Genomic DNA, 27,993 nt, shown 5'->3' on the forward strand with positions numbered 1-27,993 from the left:
ATATTGTCCATTTAAACACAAAAACTACAGAAGCACACAAATGGTTTATCAACTTTTTAATTCAAAGATTGCCCTAAATACGGCAATGTCTCCTATTAACTTTTGTAAACATACATCAGACTTAAAAACAAACACAATGTATATTCTCTTTCAGGAGTAGCTGAAAAATAATGCTTCCATCACTCCTGAGCTTAGAGACCGTGATTCGTTCCCTTAATGAAGCTGAATCATGTTAAAGCATTGCAGCACGTTTCCCCCCTCACCCAGCTTTAATGGGGTGGGGGAGATGGATGGCTTTTTATTCTTGAGCCATGCAATGTAAACTTTTAAATTAATAATGTATCCTTCAAATCATGAAAGCACTGACCTACAATTATAAAAACCAAGATTATTACATTCATAAAAGGGAATTTTGGGAAATCTATAACCTGTAAATGGTTGAGACACCCAAAGCCTCTGTAAAAGGATTATAACTAAACATATTTCAATTTAAAAGAAGAGCTTCTGCAATCAGCCCATTCGTAAAATATTACAAATAAAGTATCACAGGCTGACCCAGAGAAATTCAGGTGGCAACTGGGCGGGCTCTGAAGAACCAGGGAAATCCAGAAGCAGCTCCTGGAGGTAAAACGCAGACTGGGTGGGACCACAACACCGCATACTGTGAAACTTTAAAGTGTAGGACCCAGTCACTTGTTTTAAAAATAATATGGGCTTGTTGCTTTGTAACATATGCCTGTAAATGATTTTGCTTTAATTCCTTGTTGATTATTCCAGGTTAATGTCATGGTTATTGATTAATTGATTGAAAGGAGGTAGATTTTACTGGAATGGATAGTTATCCAAGGCACACTTGATCCATGGCCAACTGTATTCTGCAAGAGGAAACAATGGCAAATTATTAAAACCTTGACAGCATTAATATTTTATATTTATACATCAAAAATTTATGAAGTACCAACCACTAAAGCACATTTTCACAGCACACCAATAAAAATGTGGAAGTTACCAGAGCTAGCAGTAGACAAGGTCTGATAACATATGTGCCTCTCTTTCTTGAAATCCCACTGAGATTACACTATAGAAATTTGAAAGCATTTTTTTTTTAAATTAAGGTCACATGAAGAGGAGGAAAATTCCATCCAGGAACATCACTGCTATATTCTTTATGGCTTTCAGGCCTTTTTTAAAAATGGCCTTTGATTATAAAATATTGCCTTTCAGCAGATCAATAGATAAAATGCACACGTGCTTTTTTTTACCTGTCAACGGGATACCCTGTTTCACAAACATTGACCAAGGCGTACAGCTGTCTCAGAGCATATTCATACTGAAAATGAAGACAAAGAAGAGAAATTACTTTTCATTCACTCAATCTTCAGGTTTAACAGATTTTCCTAGATTTTTTAAATCCAATTCCTTTTCATGGATGCATCTGTTTTCTTAAGCTGCTCAGTTTCTGAAAACTCGAGCAACTCACAGCAACCAACATAACAACAGTAAAACCCAAGCAAAACTGTTACTATTTAACTGAGGCCAATCTGATGCACCATCCCTTAAAGAAAGAGTAATACTCATCTTCAAATGCTTTTCTCAAGAACTATGTTATCATAGCTCTTCAGAAGCATAATAAGGAATGGACGTCCAAATAATGGGATTCACCCGTTCCATCACTGAAAAAACTCAACAGTGGGTCTCTGCTGGTATTTCCTCATAAGTGGAAGCCCTAACAAGCCTTCTTCCCTCTGATGGCCTCAGGTGGGCAGATTCAACCTAAGGAGATGGTCCCACTGATATATGCCTGAGCCATGTGAAACTTTCTCAAGTGACAACTAGCACCTTCACTAGTACCCAAAGCTAGCTGGCAGCCAAATACCTTCCTTGGTAGTGTTTGTACAAGGATTTTTTTTTAGAATTTGATTTGGTGCACCCGTAACAAATGAGCCCTCCACATTGACACTTTGGAATGATATTGATATAGAGCAAATTGCAACAGTTCAGCTCCGTAGTCACAAGGCCAGTTGGTTGACTTATTTATGGGCATATATGGATCCAGCCGAGGACCTCAGTTTTCTACTATGAAGTAGGTACACACCATACCAACATTCTTTCCCCATAATGGACGATTTCAGTAATTTTTTTCTTCTGTTGAACAAAGTCACACTTCACAACAAATAAAGACTTTATTGATCTTTCAGACTTGAAGAACCTATAACTTCCAGCTGCCCCCAAACAACTTGGCCAACAGTCAAGGATACAAGAAATGGAGCTCAGAAAACACTATTGCCAACATATCTTTAGAACAGGATATAAAATACACTGCTTTCCCAAGGCTGCTACAATGCTATCTTATCAAAATCAAAGTACCTTGACACAAGCCCCCTTGATAATTCCAAACAACTCTATTAAGATTGTAAGATTTAACTTTTTGATTAAGTGGAAAAACAAAAATGCAAATATTCACAACCCCAGTCAACCAAATAACCAAACTGAACTTTTACTTCCTATACAAATAGAACAGACCAGTTTTTTCAATTTACAGTCCAAGTAAGGCCAGTACCAATCCCTGTTATTTTGCCTAACACCTTGAGTTAACTTACCAAAGGATTGTGCCAGTTTATAACAATGTTTTTTTAAAGTGATCCATTGCTGACTCGTAACAGTCATAATTTTCTGAGGTTCCATCTAGATGACAAGATTTGATCTGCATGCTCTTTAGAGACGTTATTAAAATCATAATCTTGTGCATTGATCCTGAATCACCTGTCTGGCCTAAAGAGAAAAAAAATACAGGAAAAATTGATTTTTTTAGGATCTTAGAAAGCAACAAGAATTCCTCGAAAACACCCAGAAGACTGAATGAATTGATTATCAACTTTCTTTTTTTTTCAGGATAAAGTTAAAACAAGAAACCAGGGCCTTAGCAACCACCAGTGAGACTAGAAACTCAGCGACTGCTAAGTGAAACATCACAATTTTCTGATTTTAATTCAAAATTTCATTTCGTAATTGCAAGGACTGGTTGCATAGTTATTTTTTCATCACTGTGTAACTGCAAAGAACGGCTGTATAAGACAGACATTAAATGAGAACTGTTTGTATTCACTTGCACTAAATGTTTTCCCACCTACAACCTGCCTAGAGTCATCGTAATAGCTTTTCAAGGTTAAATTTTAAGAAAATATCTGGTTCCATGTCATTCATAACACTTAAGTTCTTAGTATTATCTTCCTTCTCTTTCAGGCTGAAGTTTCATGCATTTTTAAACTTTTTGGAATTTCCCAATTCTGCAAACCTTGAAAATAGGGGTTATAATTATGTCGAAGGTTGTAAATATTTTGGTCACAATTCCATAGTTATGATGCAACAATATACAATCCAGTCACTTCTGTAAGAAGTAATTCATTCTTGGACTACAACCATTAAGTTAATAGAATTTAATACACTCAAAATATGCTTAAGATTTAGGTCTCAACGTTTGCAATGTTTTCTTTTAAACCGGATTAAATCTGAACCCAATACATTTTTTGAAAAGGATATTTCTAGTCTGCATTGGCAGCTGAAATGAAGTCTGCATTGTCAACTCAGCTGAAATGAAACAGACTATTTATTTTAGCTCATTGGTTGTTTACAGTACCTATTCTTAAAAACATCCCTGCCAAACTCCATACAATAAAACATTCAAGTTTAATGCTTCTGGTCCCAGACTTTAAAGCTCTAAATAACAAAAAAAAAGTATAATGATATCAACAATAAGACAAGACCGTGTGGAGTTTAGCAACTTGCTATATAGGTAGGACTCAGGGGTGGGTTTCAAAAAGTTTTACTACCAGTTTGGTGGGCGTGGCTAGATGATGGGGCATATGACTGACTGGGCATGGCCAACTTGATGTCACTCACGCACACTCAGTCACATGACTCTCTCACTAAGCCATTCCCACCGAAACGGTGGTGAAAACCTTTGAAAGGGGGAAGGTGCAGGCCAGGGCTCTCGCTGCCTTTTTTTATTTTTGGATCCCCAGAGTGCGTGATCAGGGAGGCGTGCTGCTCCGAGAAGCTTGCACTCGGCTGGCTACTGCTGAAGCCTGCAGAAGGCTTATGAGGGCTGGGGGAAGGTGAAAACACCTCCGTTTTAGCGAAAAAAGTTTGTTTCCAGTAATTTTTTTTCCTGCAGTAAAGACCTGGCCCAGGCCTCACGTGTGTTTAAGGACCCTGTATTCTGGATGTATTCAGAGCTACAGTTTTACATGGTGTCATAATATTTATTTTGCACTGTTTTAATTGTTTAATAACCTTTGTTTTATGTTGCGCCTTGTTGAGATAGGTGGTTTACTAGTCAAATAACTATGGTACTGTTACTTATCAGCTGATTTTTTTTCCTAGCACCACAATTCAAAGGCATCGTTTTCTCCTAAAAAAAAATAATGAAGCAGAATTTTCTAATACTGAAATTCATTTAATAAGCACATTTTAATCCCCTTGGGCAGATAGCAGCATGAATTAAGCATCATGTTAAATCATGATATAGTTTATTTAGTTAATGCATTGTGTGAATTTACCACACAGATTGAGATTTACTAATAAATCAGGATTAAGCATGGTTTATTATAAAGGTGGGCAATTATTTGCCAGGAGCAACATTTCACATATGGGTGGATGGGTGGGTGGGGGCAGGAGTAGATAGAGCCAAGATGCAAAGTACCATATTTTTCAGAGTATAAGACGCACCTTTTCCCTTAAACGGGGGGGGGGAATCTGGGTGTGTCTTATACACTGAATACAGCATTTTTGGCCTCCCCGAATCCCCGCTCCAAAATGGCCTCCCGAACTCCCTTCACCAAAATAGTGTGCATAGCCTTCAGGAGGCTTCCAGGGAGCTCCTAGGGGCTGGGGAGGACAGAAATAAGCGAAACACAGGGCATTTTTTTGCTCAATTTTGCCCCCCCCCCCAGCCCCCAGGAGCACTCTATAAGCCTCTAAAGGCTATGCATGCCCTTTTTTTTGACAAAAAAACCAGGCCTTTTGCTCAATCCACCCCCCCCCCAACCCCCAGGGAATAATCTACACGCTCCTAAAGGCTATGCATGCCCTTTTTTTGACAAAAAGTTTGAGGAGGTCTGCATGAGTGCAAAACCTTTTTTTAATTTGCCTTTCAAATCTGGTGCATCTATAATCGGTGTGTCTTATACTTTGAAAATAGGTAGGTGTATCATAGCCCTAAGCAGGATATTCTTTTGCTTGTTTGAGGCAAGTTCCCTTCTGTAAAACATGCATTATAAACGTTATATATTTCCCACTGTAAAAGGTGAGAAAGTCATGCTGCTAATTGTTGTCTTACCACTGTCAATGAAAGGGTTTCCAGGAGACTTAGGCTTGGTATGAACCCCCGTGGCTTTAGCTTGCTCGGTCTTAACTTAGCCCAATCCGTGAACGGGGCATTTCTGTTTCTAACAGAGAGGGTTTTTCACAGAAACACAAGACAGTCCCCTTTCCACATGTTACATTTCCTCCTCACTCTTACCTCCAGATGTGTCTTCATCTCTTTTGCAATGCCTTTGCTTCATAGGGGTCATTGGTGGCCATCAGTTTTCGCTTCATAATTGCAAGGGGCACATCAGGGCTAGGTGTGAGGTCATAGTGATCGACTGGCGGCAATGGAAATGGGGATGCTGGAATTCCCTTTTGAGCCCTGGAACTGCACTACTTTTCATGTGAGAGATAGGACTGCAATTGGAAAAATAAAATAAACAACCACTTGAAAAGAAAAAGAAAAGCATCGGAAGCACATTTAAGGGACTCTTTTATAAAATTACTGATAAGGTAGGCTCACTGGGGACCAAGTGAGCCCTGCCGATCCTTGGTGACAAGGATCATTGTAAAACATGGTCCCCTATTGGTCTAGCTGCACAGAAAAGACAAGCAAAGGAAAGCTAGATGATTACTACAGATGGGATTACTGAGAGTTGTAGTTCAGCAAAATTGTGAGCTCCATTATTCCCCTGTTCCCTATGCTAAATAACTCCCAGCATCATCCCAATCCTAGAACTGGGAAGGAGTCTGCCCCTTGTGTGAACTTAATTTGGAAAACTTATGTTAGGGAAGACAGTTGGCCATTCTTTATCCTCATAGAAGCCAGGACCATGCCTACTGTGGTGGGCTAATCTATTGAAAGTTAGATCTTAATTAGAAACTATAACACCAGGAAGGTAAAGGATTCTCTATCCCCTTTTTTTTCTTTTTTCTTTCCATCTTTCAAAACTCAAAGGCCTGGCAGTTTAAAAGTTGCATTCCTTGCATGGAGCTGTAAATAAAAATACTCAATAATGTAACATCCATGGTTCCCCCCCCCCCCACTCCTCTTTTCTAATGTAGCTTTTAAAATGAATTTTACAGAAGACGTGGAAATCTATGGAGAGTCTCAACCACCCAGGTCATGGTTGTCCCAAAGGTGCTTTTTCAAAAGGCAATGGGACTTTCTTGGTTTTTCCCTTGGAAATGTTTCACTTCTCATTCAAGAAGCTTCTTCAATTCTGGGTAGAAGGCTACTATCGCAGAAACCTGTCTCAACACTTCCCTACCATTAATTACTCACAATGTTTCCATACTGCATCACATGACTCGTGTTGGTGTGATTCTTTACTATCACAAACTGCCTGTGGAGGGTTTCTCTTTTCAAATCTTCCTGCAAAATGAAAAAGAAACAATGCGATTAAGGCTTTTATGAACAAATATTCAAATACAGTTTCCCTCCAAAGTTTTGGTTCTTGGTTAGCATTTCTATAAAAGAATCTTTTTTTTAAAATGCTGACAAATGTCCCAAGTGACAATTTATTCAATAGAGTTTTAAGCTCAAAAGGAATTTCCATAAAACTCATGACAGATCATTTGTTTTACATTGAAAAAAAATTATGAGGAACATGCAAAGATTAATTATATTAATATTCAAAGAAATGAAAGAATATGCCTCTTTTAGACATTTTTGCAATACACTTTACTAAGGGTATCCAGAAGTGCATTGAGGTTATTTCTCTCCCTCCCTCTCTATTCCCCTCCCCCCTCTGATTTCCAGAAACACCAATAAAAGAACTAAAAGCAATAACAGTGTACTTGATAACCTATGCAAATTTTTCGAATTCTTACCATAGGCCAACAATGGGTGCCTATATAATTAACATTATCTACTGTGTAAATGTAGGGACACAGTGCTCAGTGGCTACGACGCTGAGCTTGGTCGATCAGAAAGATCGGCCGTTTGGTGGTCGAATCCCTAATGCCCGCATAACTGAGTGAACTCCCATTACTTGTCCCAGCTTCTGCCAACCTAGCAGTCGAAGCACTTAAAATGCAAGTAGAAAACAGGGACACTTTGATGGGAAGGTAACAGATTCCATTAGCCTTCGGCATTAAGTCATGCCAGCCACATGACCACGGAGACGTCTTCGGACAGCCCCAGCTTTTTGGCTTTGAACACAGAGCACCGCCCCCCTAGAGTTCGGAACAACATAACACGTATGTGTACTTACTTCACTTACTGTGTAAATAGGTTAATCTCCCCCCCAAAAATTGTCTATGGATAAAAATCACAAGAGAAAAAATAGGTGTCCTTTTGAAATTCCTAACAAAATCAGAAGATGAACCAAACCATATGGAGTACTAGAACATGAATAGATAAGGCATTTTGGTGCCTTACCTAAGGCACCAAAATGCCTAGAGCTGGCCCTGGATCACCTTATAGGCTTTAGCACCAGCCTCAAATAGGTGGGGTGGCTGAGGACATGGATCAGACTGCTCCTATGTGACTCTCTCTTATCATCTCTCCCAGAAACTCTGGGAAATGAAGCACCAGAAGGGGAAAGATCAGACTAAACACGAGTAACAGCCTATATTGATGCCTACATCATGGCAATAAGTGTGGCAAAACACCATTATTTCTCCATATTTGTTACATCTGCATGACCCATTTAGTGAGGAAGGTCCCCTACAGGGTCACAGAGCTTCCTTGCTATTTGGTGGATACAAGAATTGGGATTCACTAGAGTTGGACTCTGCTTGGTCACATCCAGATCGAGCTGCCTTGGGATCCAGTCTTTGGTGCGGTTAGGTGGACTGAATTCTGACTCGTGCTTCCTGATTCAACGACGGACAGAGGTCATTTAATTGTGAATTGGCCACTTGTTTCTCAATCCAAGCTCCTCCTGTATCTATTTAAGGTTGCACTATCCTTATTTTTGCAACACAAGTCCACTAACCCAGTGCAACCAACATTGCCATCTTGGTGGCTGTATAATCTAGAACACAACTTCATGTCAGGATATAAATAAGCCAACTTTCTCCGAGCTGATTGCAGCTGTAACCCAACCATCTTCTCCACCAAAGAGACCAAACAAAAATTGTCTAGGATGATGTAAATGGCCTTTTGAAGATTAGGCATACTGATGTCTCTTCAAGGCTAACAGAAGAAACCCTCTATCTCAAGAAGGCTGACACCTCATAGACTCCACCTCATGTCAGATGATTGACTAAAGGATCCTGTCCACTTCCACAGATGACCTTCTGAGGATCCAATTATTCCCAGGATAATTGGCCGTGCCTTTATCACGTTAATGGACCAGCCTAGTCAAGGTCCATGTGAGCAAATCCAAGTAACATGATCCCCCAATGCCAATACTTTTCACAAGGGCATCCCAATTGATTAACCTCCAGATAGGAATAAATCATTGGAATGGGGCCACCAGCTATCTATTTGCCAATGCAATAAAAGCAATATATATCTATGTTTCCTCTTGCCACAATGTAATCCCTAACAGTGGTCCTCGCACAAGCAAATACCAGATCTTGGCAACTTACCACATCAGAATCTTCCATCCATTTGACACTGTACAACTCCCCCAGGTATGTTTCTCTCTTTTCATCATAGTAACACGCATATGAAGATTCCTCAGGGTTAGATGCTGTTGTGGCATAAACTGTGAAGAAAATGGATAAGCCCTGTTGACTTGCTCATGACGAAATCAGTTATACTTGTACAACCTGACCGGTGGTACCATTTGAAGCACTTGGGATTTTAAGGTAACTTGCTTCAATAACAATGAATAGTCTTTTAAAAATCTTTTCGCTTTTAAATCAATGAATAAACAAAAGGACAGACTGAACAATGTAATCAATCAGTAATGAAACTTCTGATATGTTGGCAATTTTCAGCCTGGCACAGGAGAAATGGTCCTGTGATGACCCGGGGCATGGCACGAAGGCAACATAGCCAGAGAACCAGTGTGAATCCCTTATTGCCACCAACCTTGCCCCCCATATCTCTTTTACCTCTATGACCTGGAGAAAAGCTCTTCCACAAACCTACAGATACTCCAGTTCAAACGCTGTAAGGAGACTGACTGTAATCAATCATTCCAGCAGGGCAAGATGAATCCCACAAGCAAAGAATAATTCCAGCAAGACAAGCACACAGAAGGGCGGAAATAATTCAAACAGTCCAGAGGAATGCCAGGAATGCAAGCCACAACTCTCAAACACTATAGGAATTCAGTGTTTGTTCCTGACAAACGCCCCTCCCAACTGCCTCTCCTTTAAACTTCATCCCAGGTGTGCCTTGTGAAGGGAATCGGGGCCCTTTCCTTCCCTGTAAGCCATGCAACCCACATTGCTCTCCTGTGTTCTTCCCTGTGTGCCCTAGGATGAGGAGGGGGTGGGAACTTGGTCTTCATCTGAACTCCCTCTCCCTTGTTCTACATTTTCCTGCTCTGCCCAGCCTGAGTTTGCCCTTCCCCAGTTTCCTCCACATCCAATGGAGTCACTCTCCCGCTCTTTCAGCTGTTAGTCTTCCATCTCAGCTTGAATGGTATCTGAGGTTTTAATTTTCCTTTTCAATTTTAATTAGAGCTCTTAATTGAACATAAATTTTATTCATATATTTAGAATCTACAAAAGGGACTAGGTGATCTCACATCCTAAATGCTAATGAATATGCTGGCATTAATTTGAGCAGAACTTTGATAAATACAACTTTACATTTTAAATCTTTGAAGAATGTATCAACAATAACTTATTTGTCTTCATTTTGGCCATTTAAAGTTTGATCTAGGCCTGGAGAAGTCTGAAAAATACGGGCCTCCTTTTCATACACATAAATAATGCAAATAGTTTCTTTCTGACCACAAACAATTTGTGTGGCTTGCACATTCTTAATGGTTCTTCAACAATTTCAAAGTCAGTGATCTGAACACTTGAAAAGAATTACAGATATTGTTTATCAACCATAGTTGAGATTGACAACTCAGTGGTTAAGCAAAGTGGTCACTAAGTGAAACCACAATGTGTTTTATGATCTTGTTTCATCTTTTGTTTGCTTTATAGGCCTGCAAAGAGGGTAAACATGAGGACTGGTCATAAAGTTACTTTTTCACAGGATTTCTTTTAGTTTCTATTCCACAAATACTATTAGATGCCTCTCAAAATGTAAGTTTAGTATTAGAAGACTGAAAAAAATAAATACAAAATAAGTAAAATGTCAGCCAGTGGCAAGCTAGCCAAGTTTCTCTATATGTTAAACCATAATTAACTGGTAGTTCAATTATACTGTCCTATCTGCTGAAATGAACTACCAATGAAAACTCGGATTAATAATCATTTTACTGGATGTAGCCAATCAAATCATTAAGAACAGTCAAGTTCACTGTTTTTAGTCTGAGATAAATGTCACTTCACATCTCAACTACTGCAAAATGCTGTACATGGATATGCCTTTGAAGATCATTCAGAAGCTTAAATTAGTCCAAAATGTCCATGTCCCTCTGCTCCAGCGTGCTTCTGGTTGCAATTCAAGGTGTGTTATCGTCTATAAGTCTCCATGGCATAGGGCCTGGATATCTGTGGGGCTTCCTGTCTCCCATGGTTTCTGCCTATCCAGTACAATCCAGCCTAGTGGAACATGCTCCAGACGTCTCAATTAAAGAGTGTCATCTTTCGGACACCAGGAAGCATATGCCTTCTCTGTAGTGGTATCTCCCCTTTGGAACCAAAGTCCTGAGATCCATATAGCATTCCAGAAGGACTCAACACCTGGTTGATCTCCCCGACTTTGGGTTAAGGTGGATGAGACTTCCCTCGTTGTGATTTTTTAAAATGTTTCCTTGTTGTTGGATTGCCATTTTATTCTGAACTTATTTTTGTACTTGCTTTGGTTATTTTTGTATTCTGTGGTTTTCATGCTATTGATTTTTGTGAGCCTCCAAAGTCAACTGCAATGAGTGGGCACCCAAATTGCATCAACAAATAATGGGCACAAATTATATGAAAGTGTCAATTATGTGACTTTACAAATTACTATAATTTCATAAATGAATGTCTATGATATAAATTTGGTTTTATAAGGATTGAGAATTTGTCCTTCAAATGTTCCTTTAAACTGAGTTTTCACTAATGTTACTTATTGGTTTCCAGATCAAAACACTGACTAATCACTTACCATTAATATCTTTAGGTAAATTTTCCATCATTGATCCAGACTCACATGCTTCAATGTAAAAAACATCTGTAATTTACAGAAGACTTCATTAGACATATTTTAGCAGTGGTGGGTTCACTTTTTCTCTCTAGTATTTTGCCTTTTAAACCAGCCCTCTCTGATCTAGAATCCTCAAGATACATTGAGATTATAATTCTAATCAGCACTCCCAGTGATGGGAATCCTGTGGGAGTTATAGTTCTCACATATGTGGCAAAGACAAATTTTGTAAGAAGCTGACAGAAAGGCAGTTTCAAACTCTTTTCAACTGTTTACATGAAACACGGCACATTTTAAACACAATTATTTTAAAACCTCTATTTCAAATTTGATGATTTATTATACAAGTCTCTAAGACATTGCAAGGGAATATAAATTGACACATCAACAAAGTCCTACTTAGGAATCTCTGGATTAATAGAATTGAAGAAAAGGGGTTCTATTTTATCCTTTTCTCTGGAAATGAGCATTCACATCAAGCAGAGAATAATATAAGCATCTGGGTTTCAATTCAGACGTTGAAAACAGATGACAGCTTAGCTATGTGGCACTGAATTTTCCATTGTACTTTTTTAAAAGTGAATTGTTGTGATAAAATATTCGTAGCACAGGGTTGACCTATGGGGTCCTTCATGCTCTCTGAGCTCGGTGGTTATCTACAGATGATTTATAGGTAACATCATCAGTGCTAAAAGGAGTGGAATTTGCTCTTATTTTATTTACATTTTATATCCCAAATTAACTCTTACTTGTCATTAATCATACCAGAGTTATACAGCAAGAGTACTGACAAAAGAAGCCTTCATATAACTGAGCCCAGATTTAACATCAATTTCCTTGCATTTTCCTCATAATTTTGTGAACAAGGCACATTCCAAGCAGTTTATTAGTGTATAATTTATTGTATCACAGTATAGAACTGAATGCTATATGATTCCCAGGCATTTCAAAACCAAGATTTTTCATGCAGTCAATTGCAATAAATAACAAAGCTTGTAGGTTTACTGCTATAGTATAATTCCTCATACTGGTAACACAAACTTCTAATTTTCTATAATGTCATCCATTCCATAAACTCTTGTAAAAATTACAGATGAAGCTACAAAGAAATATTCTACATTATTTTTATATCTTGAGTAAGAATTTTACCTTTTGGTATTTTTTATGATGGTACATATACCTAATTGTCTTGTTCAGGTGTTGCACCTTGAGCTGGAAAACAAATTGTTTACAATTAGCTCTCAGGCAAATGAACTTAGAAACATACAGTGCATATTCCTCTCCCAAAATTATATGAAACTCTTACATCTTGAGAATATACTAGCATAATTATCCATGAATATGAGATTAAGAGAAGGCTGATTTTTGAGTTTAGTCCCTGTGTTCGGTAAAATCAAATTGTTGGAAGTAAAATGAATCTTATAATTTATCTAACTTCAATATATCCACGTTAGAGAAAGAAGATATATATTCAGAATCAAAGCAATTATTATTTATACTCAATTCTTATAGTGAATCTAATACACACACAAACACACACACACATACTAATTGGAAAATTCATTACAATTCTCAACCAATATGCATGCATTCTTACATACTATTATTCATACGTACATCTGGACCTCCCCCCCAACATTCAGAAACTATGTTTTCAAGGATCCCATGTCAAATTCAGGAACTGATATTCTGGTTTCCTTTTCATAAAGCACCAAAGAAATAAACACCCAGGAGCTTTCTCTCCCTTCCTCTCCTTTTGATTTCCTTGCAGACACATAGGCAGGCATTTGTGTGGAAAAACATACATCATCATCTGGAAAAGCCAGAATTCCAGGGGCGCCATGATCCGTGAAGTAAACAAATATGTGATCCTTGGGGCCACTGTAAATAAGAAATAACACATCACTATTTATGTTCAGTCTCTGTAAAATTACATTAGCAATAAAGTCATCTTTTGGAAACCTAATCTGTCCTTTTTCCCATTACCTTCGTATTACTTTTCCTGATCCTTTATTCTTACTGCTTCCGCATCACCCCTCAGCACGGCAAGGAAGGTCTGTGGTGTTACATCCTACAGATCGGTACAAATTTGAAAACCGAAATGAGCTCTACCTTCTGGATCTGTAGCAAGCAACCCACAACCAGCATATCTATGAATATATTTATATCCTGCCCTTATTGCTATATGTAAGATAATAAAACCTTCATTATGCATAAGCAACAACAATGTTTCTCAACCAGAGGGATAAGACTCCTATCTTAAAGAAAAAGGCTATTAGAGAGAATGATGAGAGCCAAAGAAAATACATGCCAACTGACTGGTAACAAAACTAGATATGGAGTCCAGGATTAAAATGGCCTCCAGGAGCATAAAAGCCAAAATGAAATAGCATTTTTCCATAGTTTGCATTCTCTTGTTATTTGGTTATTTTAAATTTGGGTTTAAATACTGCTTTTATAGCAACAAGCACTGTTTCATCACCAATTAGCTCTTCTGTTCCAATATAAACATGCAAGAAAACCAGACACTTACATCGTTTGTGTAGTCCTTTAATACTCCTTTGTATACATCTGTGCCATTTGGGCGATTAATAATAATGCCTTTGGTTGGATTTCTGGAAATGGAAAGTGTATGAATATTACAGACGTACATAAAATATCACAGTCTCCAGAGATTTCACAACATCAGCTGCTATAGAAAGGAGAACCTTCTATAAAGCAGATCTAATGCTAAATAAGAATTCTAATCATTGGAGAAAATCTAGTTTTTTTCCTTCAGGGAAGCCAATTTTCCCATTCTGATCCATTAAACTTTCTCCCTTTAATTTCCTTTTCCTCCAATTTTATTATGACGATATTAGTCTACAACTAACAAAAAAAAGGAAAGAAAAGAAAATATACACAGCATTTTCAGACTTTTAGATATACATATCTTGTATGCTGAGGTAATAACCCCCCCCCCAAAAAAAAATTGGGGGGGATTCTTAACATTACTTCATTATCTTACCCTCAGTCCCTATGAAAAATATTATCCTTTCCTTGTTTATAGATCATGATTGGCCACATTTTTAGGTGGTATCATGGAGTAGATACAAGTTTTTTTTTTTAATAAGCAGGATCATAAGTAAGATCAACAGAGAGAATGACTGCAAACACCGTCATTCTGGAAGATTCTGAACACTGGCATTCACTAGTTTCTGCCTCTCCAGAGAGAAAACACTAGTAAATGCCAGTATTCTGAGTTTTCCAGAACGTTGAAATTCACTAGCAATTTTGCCAGATTTGAGGTCCATTCCTCCAGCATAGTGGAAGTGCAGAAGGGAGGGCAAATTCCTTGGTGCACGGGGGAAACAATCTCAAATCCATCATCCCTTTCACTTGCAACATTCCCTAATGGCTTCCGCATTGACTTTTTGGGGAAGCTGGCAGAGACAATTGTAGGACACTAGCTGTAAATGAGAACAGGTTGTCAAGCACTCAAAATGCACTTATGGGACTAGGGGACCCGGTGCAAGACTTTATGATGGCTGAAAGTGCTTTAGGGCTGTAAAGTATCCATAGTGAGCCTGTCATGACGGTCAACAGACATGAAACAATTGGTCATAAGTTGAGAACTATCTATATTGATCATTCCAGTGGAATGCAATCTTGTGTTTTTGTTTCCTGAGAAAAAATAGGATGTTAAGGCAGTTGGACAAGCCCAAATCAGTTGATTGTGGACATGCCTGAAAGCATTACAGGAAACTCATTCAAACAGTAAGCAAATGTGAAGTTGTGAAATTGAGACACCATAAGAAAAAAAAAACCTTGTGACTTTATTGTAGCATTGTTGTGGTTAAATGTTTATTACTTACTCATCATTATAAGCAATGTCATCATACATCATAACAACGATTTGTTCATCTGGTATACCATTCCGATGCACAATTTGGTAAGCATGGCATGCATCAGCCTGAAAGATATAAGATAGTTTTCTTTACCAACTGTTTTTCAACTAAGACAATATGACATTATATGGATTTTGCTTAAGTTAAATATTGTTTCTCACAATATAGTGTTGGAACATGGTTGTTCACTGAGAATCAAAGAGAGGAACCTCTAACAAAAAAACATTCACAGAAGAATAATTCAACACGGCTCTGAGCCACACCTGCTGAATACCGAGCCAAATCTGAAGACAATTATACGATACTAATAGTTTCATTTCTCTTTATGCTTAGTTTTGCAGCTCCTTGTTTTTGTGAAACTATTCAATTTCCCATGTATATCCCTATTTTTAAAACTGTCAACGTAATGATTATCTACTGTACAGTACCCAAAATGGGTTATTGCGAAATTAGAGTTTTATTTGGAGAAACTCCTAAATTCAGAGAAGATGAAACATGCTGTAGGTGGGAGAGAATGCCAAGGGGACTAGAATGTCCTCAACACACCCCAAGAACAAATAGCAGCATCACCTAAAAGTGAAACCTTAGACAGCACAGGAAGAATAGAAAAGATGGAATGAATGTAGTTCTGGGCAGATTCCAAAGAAAGATGATGGGTGACACATGGCAAGACCATCTATGAGGAGGGAGGGAGGGAGGGAGGGAGGGAGGAAAGGAAAGAAAGAAGGATCACTATTGCATGATGTGGATGCAAAACAAATGGGAAATGCAAGAATCCATAGCAGAAAAATATTGGGCATAGTGCTGGGGTGAAAAAGTCTGGCAATGGGATAATGGAGAAAATTGCAGACTAGGTGACACATTGGGAACAGAAAGATAGCGCCATCTAAAGGAAATAACTATGAAACAGGCATAAAACAAGTAGTGCCATCAGCAAGTGTACACAGACAAAACAAAAATAGGGATAAAATGGTATTCCATCTTTTTGGAACAGGTCACTCATCCCAACAGTTACTTTGTTGGTGCTCAGGACACCTCTTCTAGAAGCGAATACAGCCTCTATCATAGATTCTCTGAGTTGAATTAATGTTAAACTCAGAACCAAATATAAGTTGTGCATAATTCCAGTAGGCATTGTCTGTACTCCTATATGCTGCAATTCTAACACAGTATTGCAAGGAAGTTAGCTAGAACTCATTATCAGAAAACCAAAAGGATGGCATTTGCTAAAAGGTACACAACCACTCCTGGACAATAGATGGCCAGAAGATTGAGCATGTCTCTTTTTCAAGTATGTAGGAGTAGTCCTTCATCCTACCAACAGTAGAAAAAACCCAGGAAAATTGCATTGCTTAAAATACTGTGGAGTGGGAATGGAGATTTTGCAGCATCCTTCTCCTGTCACGCCCACCATGCTTACAGAACCGGTAGTAAAAAAATGTGAATTTCACCACTGCTTTAGGTTTTTTATAATTACTAATTCTTTATACTCTGAGGTATTTTCTATGCTTTTTGATTGACTATACTTCACCCGCCTTATGATGGTCTTTGACCATAATAAAGATCTGATGATGTGGTAAACTGTAGGTGTAATTCTGGAACTTTCCAGTTGCAACAACTTATAATGTTTGCATATCTAGCAACAGAGTTTTGAAGACAAAAAGGCCAACATTGACAACATTTTTATAGCATTCATGTTTCCTGAATTTCTGGTGGTTTGCTGCGTGGGATCACTTCTTGGGAAGGAGAGAAGCCAACACCTGCAAAATTATGAGTCATACTCAAAACAACCTCTATATGCGCACAATAGATAATTTTTCATTCCAGACACTCTATTGTAGTAAGGTCCAAAATAAAGAGCAGGAAAAAGTGGTGAGAATTTTTATTATTTGTGAATGTTTCTATACGGTTAGAAAAATACTGGAAAAATTCTTTTAAACCAGAAATTAAACCTATAGCTAAGTCAAGGAACAATTGTCCAAGTTCCTACTGCTGGACACTGTTCAATGTCTGAAGTCCTCTAATTTCCTGTTAGAAAGAACAGATATTACTCAACATTTAACTTTGAGGGATGGCATCTTAGAGAGCTGGGCTAAAAGTTTCTACCATGGGCATTGTTGTTTCCTTTGGTGAAAATTTCAGACTGACTCTTCTTTAAGAGGGTTGCACATTTCTGCAACGTCTGGTTATTCTGGCCAATTGCAGTTTAGTACAGTTTCCATCCTCTGCCAACAAGTTTCTAGTTGCAATAAGGACAAACAGGTTTGGTGCAAAAAAGAGGAAGAATTCACAATAAAAATCATTGCTGCTTTTATTTAGCATCTTCTTAAAAGGTAAACATGTCCTTCTATAGAATCTGAGGGCTGCTGTTTCTACATTTTCTGTTGCAACTTCTCTCACGTGATTGTCTATGAAATTTTTCTTACCTAAAGCTTCCTCTTCCATGCATATCTTTCTGTCTATTTCTCTTTGACCTGGTTGTACTTAATGTTTACAAAACTGAACTGGAACTGCAAAACGTAACCCTATGGCCTTATTTACAGCACTTTTTGCTTGGTGAGTATCTTAATTAGCAAAACCATGCACAAAAACAAAGATTAAAACTGTAATTAAAAATCATTTCAGTCCTACGTAAACATTTACAAAATTTTCTGATGGTGAAACTGATTAAAGTTGGTCAGATTCAGGCAGCAGGGTTCTAATCAACTAATTAAGATCAGGGTCCTGAGCTTGTTAACTTGCATTAGCACTTTTTAGGGAACTGTGTGGGGGGGGGGGGAGCAGCTCAGGAAGAGAAAGCATGTTTAAGCAACTCTCCACCCTGGAAGGGGGCAAAAAGGGGAAAAAAACAGGTTGGACATTGTGCCAGAGAAGTTTATCTGAATGAGATGGTAGCAACCAGTGATCTTTGCAGCATCTCTCTCTTATTCATGTATTCACTTAGTGATAATGACCAAGTCAATGGAACAGAATGCAGCCACTAAATGAGGAGAAAGAAATGTCTGTTCTATCTCTGCACTACAGCAAAGAAAGAACAAACATCGAACCTCTTAAGTGTCTCAAATTTCGCTAAAAGTTTAAGATTTGGTGCCAACTTAGTGAATTCTGGATGGGTTGGGAAGTCTAAATAAATCTAAATAACTTATGCTACAAGCAGAATGGTAGTAATATTTTGATTCTACTTATTCAATGTGTATCCTGCCTTCCTACTCAAGAGGACAGTTAAGACAAGTAACAAGAACATTTTCTTCCACCATATTGCACCAATGCAGAGTTTCTTCAAGTTGTAAAAATAAATATTTGAAAACTGAAGTATGGAAGATTGGTTACAGTGATGGCTCTCTATTACTTTGATGGGGAGCTCAGGCTTAAACATCTTAGCTCTGGGTTATTTCATTATTATTATACATCTGGCTCAGTGGTGGGTTCTGGATCCCGTTCCAACCGGTAGGGTTGGAACTGGCCCGTCAGCATCCATATAGATGCGCACAGCGCATGCATCCATCTTAGTGCCTCTGCGTCACTCCAGCTGCTCAGTGGAGCATCGCGCAGGCACTGTATCCGCTGTGCGCATGTGTGGAAGCGCCGAAGACTTAAAAGACCGGTAAGGAGTTCGGGTGGGACCCTCCAGAGCATCGTACCGGAACGGTATCCGATGCTCCGGGCGTGCTCCGGTACGCCCATACCAGGGCATACCGCCTGCAAACCACTACTGATCTGGATAGTATTAATTTTAAAAACCTGCACTGAGTAGGCTAAACCTCAACAAACAAGACATTAATTCTCAGTGCAGTCTACTGACATTTTTAGCTAGGTAGAGGGAGTCCTCAAAAATTCCATTCAATTCAGCACAAAGTCTTCAGTTTACCCAGTTATTGTTCAACTGGAACTCAAAGCCTTCTCACCTGGTGCCTGTAGTTATACCAGCCATTGGAACCAGCCACGATGACAACCCAATGCTTGCCTCCATCCTCAGGGTCTTCTAGGTTCAGAGTACTAATTCCCAGCACACAGCTCAGAAGTACAGCTACCTTCAAGGCCATCTCTTCTTTTTTTATTCAAGACCTACCAGAACTGGGAGGCAAGATAACAAACAAGCTATAAAACGAAGCTGTAGCAAAATGCCTGTAAAAAAGGATTTTACAAAGTCAATGAATGATTCATATACTTACAGTATGTGTGCAGTAAGGGATAATATGACTTATGTTGAACTTAGTTAAGCTAGGCATATAAGCCTGAAATTAACTGACAGATTGATCTGTTATTATTTTGCATTTATACTTAATTGTTTAGAGTTGGATCCATCGCTGATGCTTTAGCCACCATTACTATATTGGTATAGTGTTCTGTATCATGCTATACCAGACTGACAACTTAATTTGTCCCCAATTTAGCTACAGCAAAAACTTTTTAAATTTGATCTATTTATTGTTACATAAATCTGCTGTTCACCACAGTCTAACCATAGACTACTTCCCTTTTTTTTCTTTTGGTTTATACAAAACAATAAAAAGGTGAAAGAGCACTGCAAGTCATTAAAAATTGTTTAGCACTTGCACAATCACCCATTGAATATAAAGCGATTGCCCTGGTGCTTCTCTAGCTTTTAATAATTAAAGTGAGAAAGAGCAGATGCATCCTAGAACATGAACCGTAAGGGCGAGGAGATCTAAATATAGTCAGAAGCAGGAAAATCTTTTTGCTTCAACAATTTTGGCAATAGAAAACATGGTGCTGACATCACCCAAGGAAGCAAACTAAAATCTCCTAATTATTAGGATCTTTCTTTTTTTTAATAAATTAGGCACACTTAATTTAATGGAGGCTTAATAGAAGGCATTTGTGCTTGTTTAATTGGAATTATATACCTCTATTATTTGGTGATTTTGGCACAATATCAGTAGAATAAATTTTAGAGCAGTGGTTCTCAACCTGTGGGTCGGGACCCCTTTGGGGGTCAAATGACCCTTTCACAGGGGTCGCCAAAAAACATAGGAAAACACATATTTTCGATGGTCTTAGGAACAGAGACACCAATTTTATGGTTGGGAGTCATCACAACATGAGGAACTGTATTAAGTGGTCGCGGCATTGGGATGGTTGAGAAGTACTGTTTTAGAGGCGCTAGAGCAGGGGTATCAAACTTATGGCCCACGGGCCAGATGCATCACAGGCTGGCCATGCCAAGGGGAGAAAAGTTGTAATACGTCATACATAATACGTCACATGATGACAACATGATGACACAAGTTTGATACCCCGGCTCTACAGAAAGAAAGAAAAAAACCTGGAGTGCAGATACTGCTACGTGCCTAGATCAGGCCTGTCAAACTCCTAGCTCGCGGGCCAAATGAGTCATGAGCTGGTCATGCCCACGCCCTGTTTAGTGAAGGGGAAAAAGTCCCAATACAACACGCCACCATGACGAGACGAGTTTCACACCCCTGGTCTACATGGTGTAATTCTATCTGTTACTATGAAAGTCATCATGTAAGAAGAGGCATGTTTGATGATCTCTGGAGAGCCAGAGATGGAGGATATTCCTCCATCCTGGTTCTCCTTGACCTCTCAGCGGCTTTCGATACCATCGACCATGGTATCCTTCTGCGACGACTGCGGGAGGTGGGAGTGGGAGGCACCGTGTTGCGGTGGTTCTCCTCCTACCTCTCGACAGGTCGCAGTCGGTGTTAGTAGGGGGCAAAGATCGTCTCCTAGGCCCCTAACATATGGGGGTGCCTCAGGGCTCGGGTCTTATCCCCCTACTATTCAACATCTACATGAAACCGCTGGGAGAGATCATCCGTAGGCCGAGATCAGATACCATCAATATGCGGACGATACCCAGTTGTATCTGTCCGCCCCGTGCCACCTCAATGAAGCGGCAGACGTGATGAACCGGGGCCTTGAGGCCGTTATGGACTGGATGAGGGTTAACAAGCTTGTGCTCAACCCAGAAAAGACCGAGTGGCTGTTGTGTTTCCCTCCCAAAGATCCCACCAACATTCCATCACTCAGGCTGGGGGTCAAATTTTATACCCCTCAGAGAGGGTTCGCAACTTGGGAGTCCTCCTAGATCCACAGCTATCGTTTGACCACCACCTGACGGCTGTGACTAGGGGGGCATTCGCCCAGGTTCGCCTGGTGCGCCAGTTGCGACCCTACCTGAACCGGGAGGCACTCACAACAGTCACTCGGGCCCTTGTGACCTCTAGGCTGGAATACTGCAATGTGCTCTACATGGGGCTGCCCTTGAAGAGCATCCGGCGACTTCAGCTAGTACAGAATGCGGCCGCGCGAGCAATTGTGGGTGCACCTCGGTTCACCCACATAACACCTATCCTCCGCGAGCTGCGCTGGCTACCTGTCGATCTCCGGATGCGCTTCAAGGTGCTATTAGTCACCCATAAAGCCCTGCATGGTAGTGGATCCGGATACTTGAGAGACCGCCTCCTGCCAATTACCTCCCTGCGACCAATTAGATCTCACCGATTGGGCCTCCTCCGTATTCCATCGGCCAGCCAATGCCGGCTGGCAACTACAAGGAGGAGGGCCTTCTCGGTAGTAGCCCCGACCCTTTGGAACGAACTCCCCGTGGAGATTCGTACCCTCACCACCGTCCAGGCCTTCCGCACAGCCTTGAAGAACTGGCTAGCCCGTCAGGCCTGGGGACAAGGATAGCCGCCCCTCCCGAATGATGAATGTATGTTGTTTATTACTTTTATTATATGTGTCTATGTCATTGTTGTACTTTCCCTTCCCTGATTTTATGTGAGCCGCCCTGAGTCCCCTCAGGGAAAAGGGCAGCCTACAAATGCTAAAAAATTAAAAATTTAAAAAAATTAAAATTCTCCTCCAAAGCTTCCTGTGTTAATTCAGCCCTTTATCATCAACTTTGCAGCAATTTGCTTTTAAATTTCTCACTTTATGGGAAGCAGTTCTGGGATTGATTTTCTTGTGTTTGGCCTAGCTTATTGGGCTGACATTGATTTAAAATGAGTACATCAGGGAGTTGGCCTCTTTCAACACAGAATCACAAGGTATTATGGTGTTGACTCTCCTTATTCAGAGAAGTTGGGAAATCATAGGAACCTTTCAATCATATGAAAAATTCCAGTATATGGCAGTTGAACTCCCTGAGTACATAATTATACCCAGTGTGCTGTACTTTGAACTTAATTACGTCTGGTTTTTTTAAATCAATCTGCAGGCTTTTGTGAGACTTTCTGATAAATAAAAACAGTATTAAAGCCATCCTATTAAAATGATGGATTAGGAAGTTATTATTAAATAGCCTCATCATTTTAGACAAAGACAATCCAAGCTGGCGAGCAATGATCTATTAACATTTCTAAGAGAAGGAAAGGGCTTGATTTTAATATCGTTGTGTTGATTTGTCCACCAACAATCTCTGAGAGCATCAGAGTTCTAGGTACATGCATTCAACCCACTTAGGATTCTGGCTAAGCCAGTTAAGTCACACACACACCTGTCTCATATTAAAGGTGGACCCCAAACACACCCAACTCCCTTCCGGTCCTGTTGTCATGCTTGGCAGGGGAAAGATAAGCAATGGAGAACAATTGTCACTTGGGAAAGCTTATCAACCACTCTTCATCCTTCTTCCAGACCACTAGTGCTCCTCAACCCTGACTTTATGCTGTATTGAAAAGAGTAGCTCTTCAGTATGTTGAAATCTTAACTGGTAAACTCAAGCTAGTTTTTCTTACATCACTATTACACTCATGGCTGATTGATTACAAGTGGAGCCAGCTTAACCAAGTATCTTCATAACCTACTTATAGCTTTCAGGAATTTTTCATGTTTCATGTTCTTGTCCCGATTCTATTATCAACAGCAGCACTTCATTAACTTGTGACACATTGCCTAATAAATGCCAGGTCAAAACCACATGTTTTATCAGGGATCCATAGAATCTCCTGATTTGAAGCAAACTTAATAGGAAAGAAACCAATAATCAGCAAAATCTCACAAAAACAAATTCCTGCAAGTCAGCTGACAGCAATGAATCAATGGAGATTTATCTACTTCTACTTCAAAAAGTTACATTCATTTTCTTTCATTCATTAACCAGTGATAACAGTGACATTATCTAGACTTGATTAGAACAGAATAGAAAATCAAATACTTTGGCCACCTAATGAGAAGGAAGGACTCACTAGAGAAGAGCCTAATGCTGGGAAATATTGAGAGCAAAAGAAGAAGGGAACGACAGAGAATGAGGTGGCTGTATGGAGTCACAGAAGCAGTAGGCATGAGCTTAAATGGACTCTAGAGCAGGTGTTTTTCAACCTTTTTGTGCAAAGGCACACTTTTTCATGAAAAAAATCACGAGGCACACCACCATTAGAAAATGTTTAAAAAAATTAACTCTGTGCCTATATTGACTATATATAAGTAATTTTCCCACGGCACACCTTACACTATGTCACGGCACACTAGTGTGCCGCGGCACAGTGGTTGAAAAACACTGCTCTAGAGGATGGTAGAGAACAGGAAGGCCAGGAGGATCGCGATGGGTCAGACACAACTTCGCAACTAACAACAGAGTATAATATACCCAGCCACTGAATACTTCAAATGCAAAACACCAATTTTATTATGAAAATTTATATGGCCTCCCAACTCACGCTCAGTGACTGCAGATGGCTTACAAAAACATAAAAGCCAATACAAAAACAGTAACCCCAAAGATAGTCCATTCTCATGATCATTGAACTTATATCAATATATCAAAATTTTAATGCCCCAATTTTACATTATTTCAAATACCTACATATGTTCAGCTAGACCCTTGTAACCTCCCAAATGGACTACAGTAATATGCTCTACATGGGGCTGCCCTTGAAGAACCTTGAAGTATCCAGAATCTTCACTTGGTGCAAAATGCAGCAGTGCAGGCAGTTTGTATATTTATACTTGCTTATCATGCTATATTGGTTGTCAGGTCTGCTTCCAGGTCCAATTCAAGGTGCTGGTTTAACCTTTAAAGCTTTTCATAGCATGGGACAAGGTTATCTTAGGGACCACCTCGCCCCAATTACATATGCCCATCCTATCAACACTGGCAGAAGATGTATGCTGCAGGCCCTATTTATTAGGGAATAATGTTTGGTAGGTTGAGGAGGTATATCTTCGCTACAGTGATGCCCCTCTTATGGAACTCTCTCCCGACCCCCCCCCCACCCAAAGTGAGGTCAGCTCCATCCCTATTTACTTTCTGAAAGCGGATAAGAAGCAAAGCATCTTCAAAGAAAAACCAGAAAGTCTAGTTGTCTCTTGAAAAAGCACCTTTGGGAGAACCATGATCACCATGGATGACAGAATCTCCACAGTCATTAATTTTGGGTCCTCCATCAGAGGCCAAGAGAGTTTGAGGGTTCTGTACCACATCTTAGCTGTTCTTAGCATTACATTCTTCTGGACATAGAGCTCTGATTTGTTCCTTGGATCTGTTGGAGCCACCCTCCTGGAAGGTTCAACCCAAATGTTCCTACCACCACTGGGACACTTTCCATACCCTCACATGACCACACACAGACACACAACACAGAATTTACTTAATGTCTGTTGCTGATAAGGAAGGACACTTCCCATGCTGTTATGAACATCTGACTATAAAAGTGGAATCTGTTAAACGATAAAATTCATTTGCCGTTAGTATATAAGTGAACTCTCTAGAGACTATTTTTTCCCCATTTCCTCCTTTAGTAATTGCTGGCATGAGAAACAATCAAATACATATAACTTTCTTCCTACATATCACTTGAAATCATGCTTGAGTTTTCACCAGTTATATAAGTATCAAAGGGAACCCTTTGAAACTGGAGCACTAAAATATTATAATAGTTAGACTGTACAGAATGTACAGTTCTGCACAGAACTCATTAACATTATCTGGGTTTCCACAAAACAATGAGCAGTAGTTTATGAGTGGTTCACTGTGTCAACAATCTGCAGCGTGGTAGCTTGTGACACACTACTCAGGGTTCTTAAAATTTAAGGCTGCCCTTAAGTGCTTTTAGAAAAGTAGTTTGTAAAACTTACTGTTCATAAAGAAATATTAACCTTTATTTCTGAGAAGTCTTCTATTTCAGCCATTCTACGTTTTAAATGTTTGTAACATTTTCCCCTTCAGTTTCAATGAACTTAAACAAAGAGCCAAAAAAAGGAATACTTAACTTCTGTATTATTTTTGCTGATAATTGTATTTTGGTCATTCAATTTTACTAATGGATTCCAAGGCATGTGTGGGCAAGATAGTAATCTTCTAATACTATAATTTAGGTAAGTGTCATAGATTCAGGCTTGACTCCTGGCAACTGTATGAAGCCATACATATCCACTATCTTGACCTGTTTTAAATTTCACATTCCAATTTAAGAATTACTGTTCTAAAAGAAATACACCCATATGCTTCCTGTACCTGCCATTTGTCAGAAATGTGTAGGGGGTCTCCTGCTTGAGGGGGGGTGGAGAAGATGACCCATAAGATCCCTTCCAACTCTGTTAATCTTTAACCACTAGGGTCGAACTACAGAGTTCTGAATACATAATTCAGTATTGCTCCACATTTTAGCCAGCTAACATTTAAAGGTTTGAGTATACTAACAGTTATAAATAAATACTGCTAAATACTTCCAATTCTAATAAGATTCTTCCAGTAACTACCAAGAATAGGGGCTGAGAAACTGCAACCTGAAGAAATCCTTATATCCAGAGCAAAACAAGATAAATAATTCTCTGGTGAAATCTGAATTCTGGGAAAAGCAGATTTTCTTTAAAGTTCTGGAAAGGCAGATCATCGGCTTCAACGCCAACACCGAGAAATCTAGGTATACTGACAAAAGGAGGAAGGAAACCATTGCAAAGGTGGCTAGTGAGACTATCATTGCCGAGGATGCACATTTGAGGATCACTCTGTTTATGAAATCAGATATGCCATTTGTCAGAAATGATGTAGGGTCTCGTCTCGTTCGTGCGTGCGTGCGTGCGTGTGTTGGACTAGATGACCTATAAGGTCCCTTCCAACTGTTAATCTGATCAACTAGCTTTACATCAAAGCCCGAAAGCAATCAATCCATCGATTCTCCACACCTGACGCAGAAGGAGCCGGGCATTCCCAGCCACAACTATTGGTTGCGAAACTGTCCATCCCGAAACCAACAACAGGAAATGGCTGTTGTCGTTCTGGCGACCCTCGGCAGGGCGAAGTGCCGGATCCTTTCGAGCTCGCGATCCAGCTCAGCAATTCTTGGGACCTTAATCGAGCCATTCGTCCCTTCAAGTTGGGGGCAGATGAAGTCCGGGAAATGTAATCCCAATTCCGTCCCGTCCCCGCCAGCAACAATAGAATGGAATAATTTCATTATGTACCCTATCAGCATGCATTAAAATAAAATTTCGTTGCAAGCTGCCCGAGTGGGGTCTTTCTGCAAGCTAATGCCCACCTCCCACCCATTCCACGTGCTCTTCCCGCCAAGCAACATTTAACCTTCAGCAGTGGGCTCTTACCAACGCTGGAAGGAGAAACGAGGTGATGGTGTAAGTGGGGGTTGCTCCCGCCCGATCCGTCCTCTCCACCTCCGTTCCGTCGGGAAACAGAGAACCACGGCGGCGTTGGAGGGTTGTGCGCTGCTGGAGGCTGTTTATGTGAGGGAAGGGGGAGAAAAAAAATACAAGAGGTGGGGCAGGCGCGTGATTGGCGGACTTTGCGACCATTGGCCTCTCAGCAAAGGGCATCCAAGCCCGAGTGCGCAGGATGGCAATCCCTCGGGATGGAGGCTGTCGCGTGAGAGAGCGTTGCATGATGGGAACCGAGATAGCAATCCGAGGATAAACTCCCGTGGATGTGGGTAGTCGAGGCTGCGGCTAGAGGGAGGAAAGCTTCTCGCAAACAGGATTCCCGCTTGGGCAGCCTCATGCGTGTTTGCTCAAGAGTTCCGTCGGCTTCTCCGGATGAGCGAGTTTCCCTTTTTTAATACAACTCGCCCAAAGGTCGCATTCATACAGACACTCGTATATGAGATTTAACCTCATTGACCGTAACAGAAAAAATACTTCTGAATATGCTCCTGGCTAACATTCTGTCCTTCCGCAGCAATGACTCCTATATTGTCTCATTTAAAAAATAGAATCAAATTGCACACATTGTGACATCCTACAAAGGAATTGGTAGAAAAAGAAGAAACGAGTTCGAGTTTCGAGTTTCATTTATTTATATGCCGCCCTATTCCCAGCGGGACTCAGGGCCGCGCACAAACCCAAGGAGGGAAGGGAAACACAAAAAGTACACAAAAAGTACAGGACATGTAAAACAAGAAAAATAGTGCTGGTAAATGACTGCATTTAAGGTGAGCCATAGATTAGTAAACCATATTTCATCCTACCTTCTCCAGATGAATAGCTGAATATGGCCTAAACAGATTTTACCTATGGAGTATCTACCTTTACAGTCATTTCTGAAAATCACTGATTATGTGCTATCAAGTCAGTGCCTATTCTTACAAGCCGCATAGATTTCTTTCTCTGTAATGATCTGTCTCTAACTCAGAAGTCCCCAAACTTGGC

At 39.9% G+C, this 27,993-nt stretch overlaps 1 protein-coding gene across 1 annotated transcript; it reads right to left on the reverse strand.

Annotated features, from left to right (window-relative positions):
* Positions 1-39: 39 nt before the first annotated feature.
* Positions 40-27,938, reverse strand: LGMN (legumain). The gene is given in 21 exon segments (XM_032213843.1): positions 40-875; positions 1,263-1,330; positions 2,601-2,624; positions 2,627-2,772; positions 4,360-4,411; positions 5,522-5,547; positions 5,550-5,667; positions 5,669-5,703; positions 6,589-6,682; positions 8,848-8,966; positions 11,480-11,545; positions 11,918-11,927; positions 12,668-12,730; positions 13,324-13,399; positions 13,505-13,532; positions 13,535-13,589; positions 14,052-14,133; positions 15,373-15,470; positions 19,311-19,479; positions 26,938-27,067; positions 27,813-27,938. Coding segments are annotated over 19 exon segments (1,335 nt in total). The 5' UTR covers positions 19,449-19,479; positions 26,938-27,067; positions 27,813-27,938; the 3' UTR covers positions 40-838.
* Positions 27,939-27,993: the final 55 nt, after the last annotated feature.

Source organism: Thamnophis elegans, chromosome 1, assembly GCF_009769535.1.
Source record: "Thamnophis elegans isolate rThaEle1 chromosome 1, rThaEle1.pri, whole genome shotgun sequence".
NCBI lineage: Eukaryota > Metazoa > Chordata > Lepidosauria > Squamata > Colubridae > Thamnophis > Thamnophis elegans.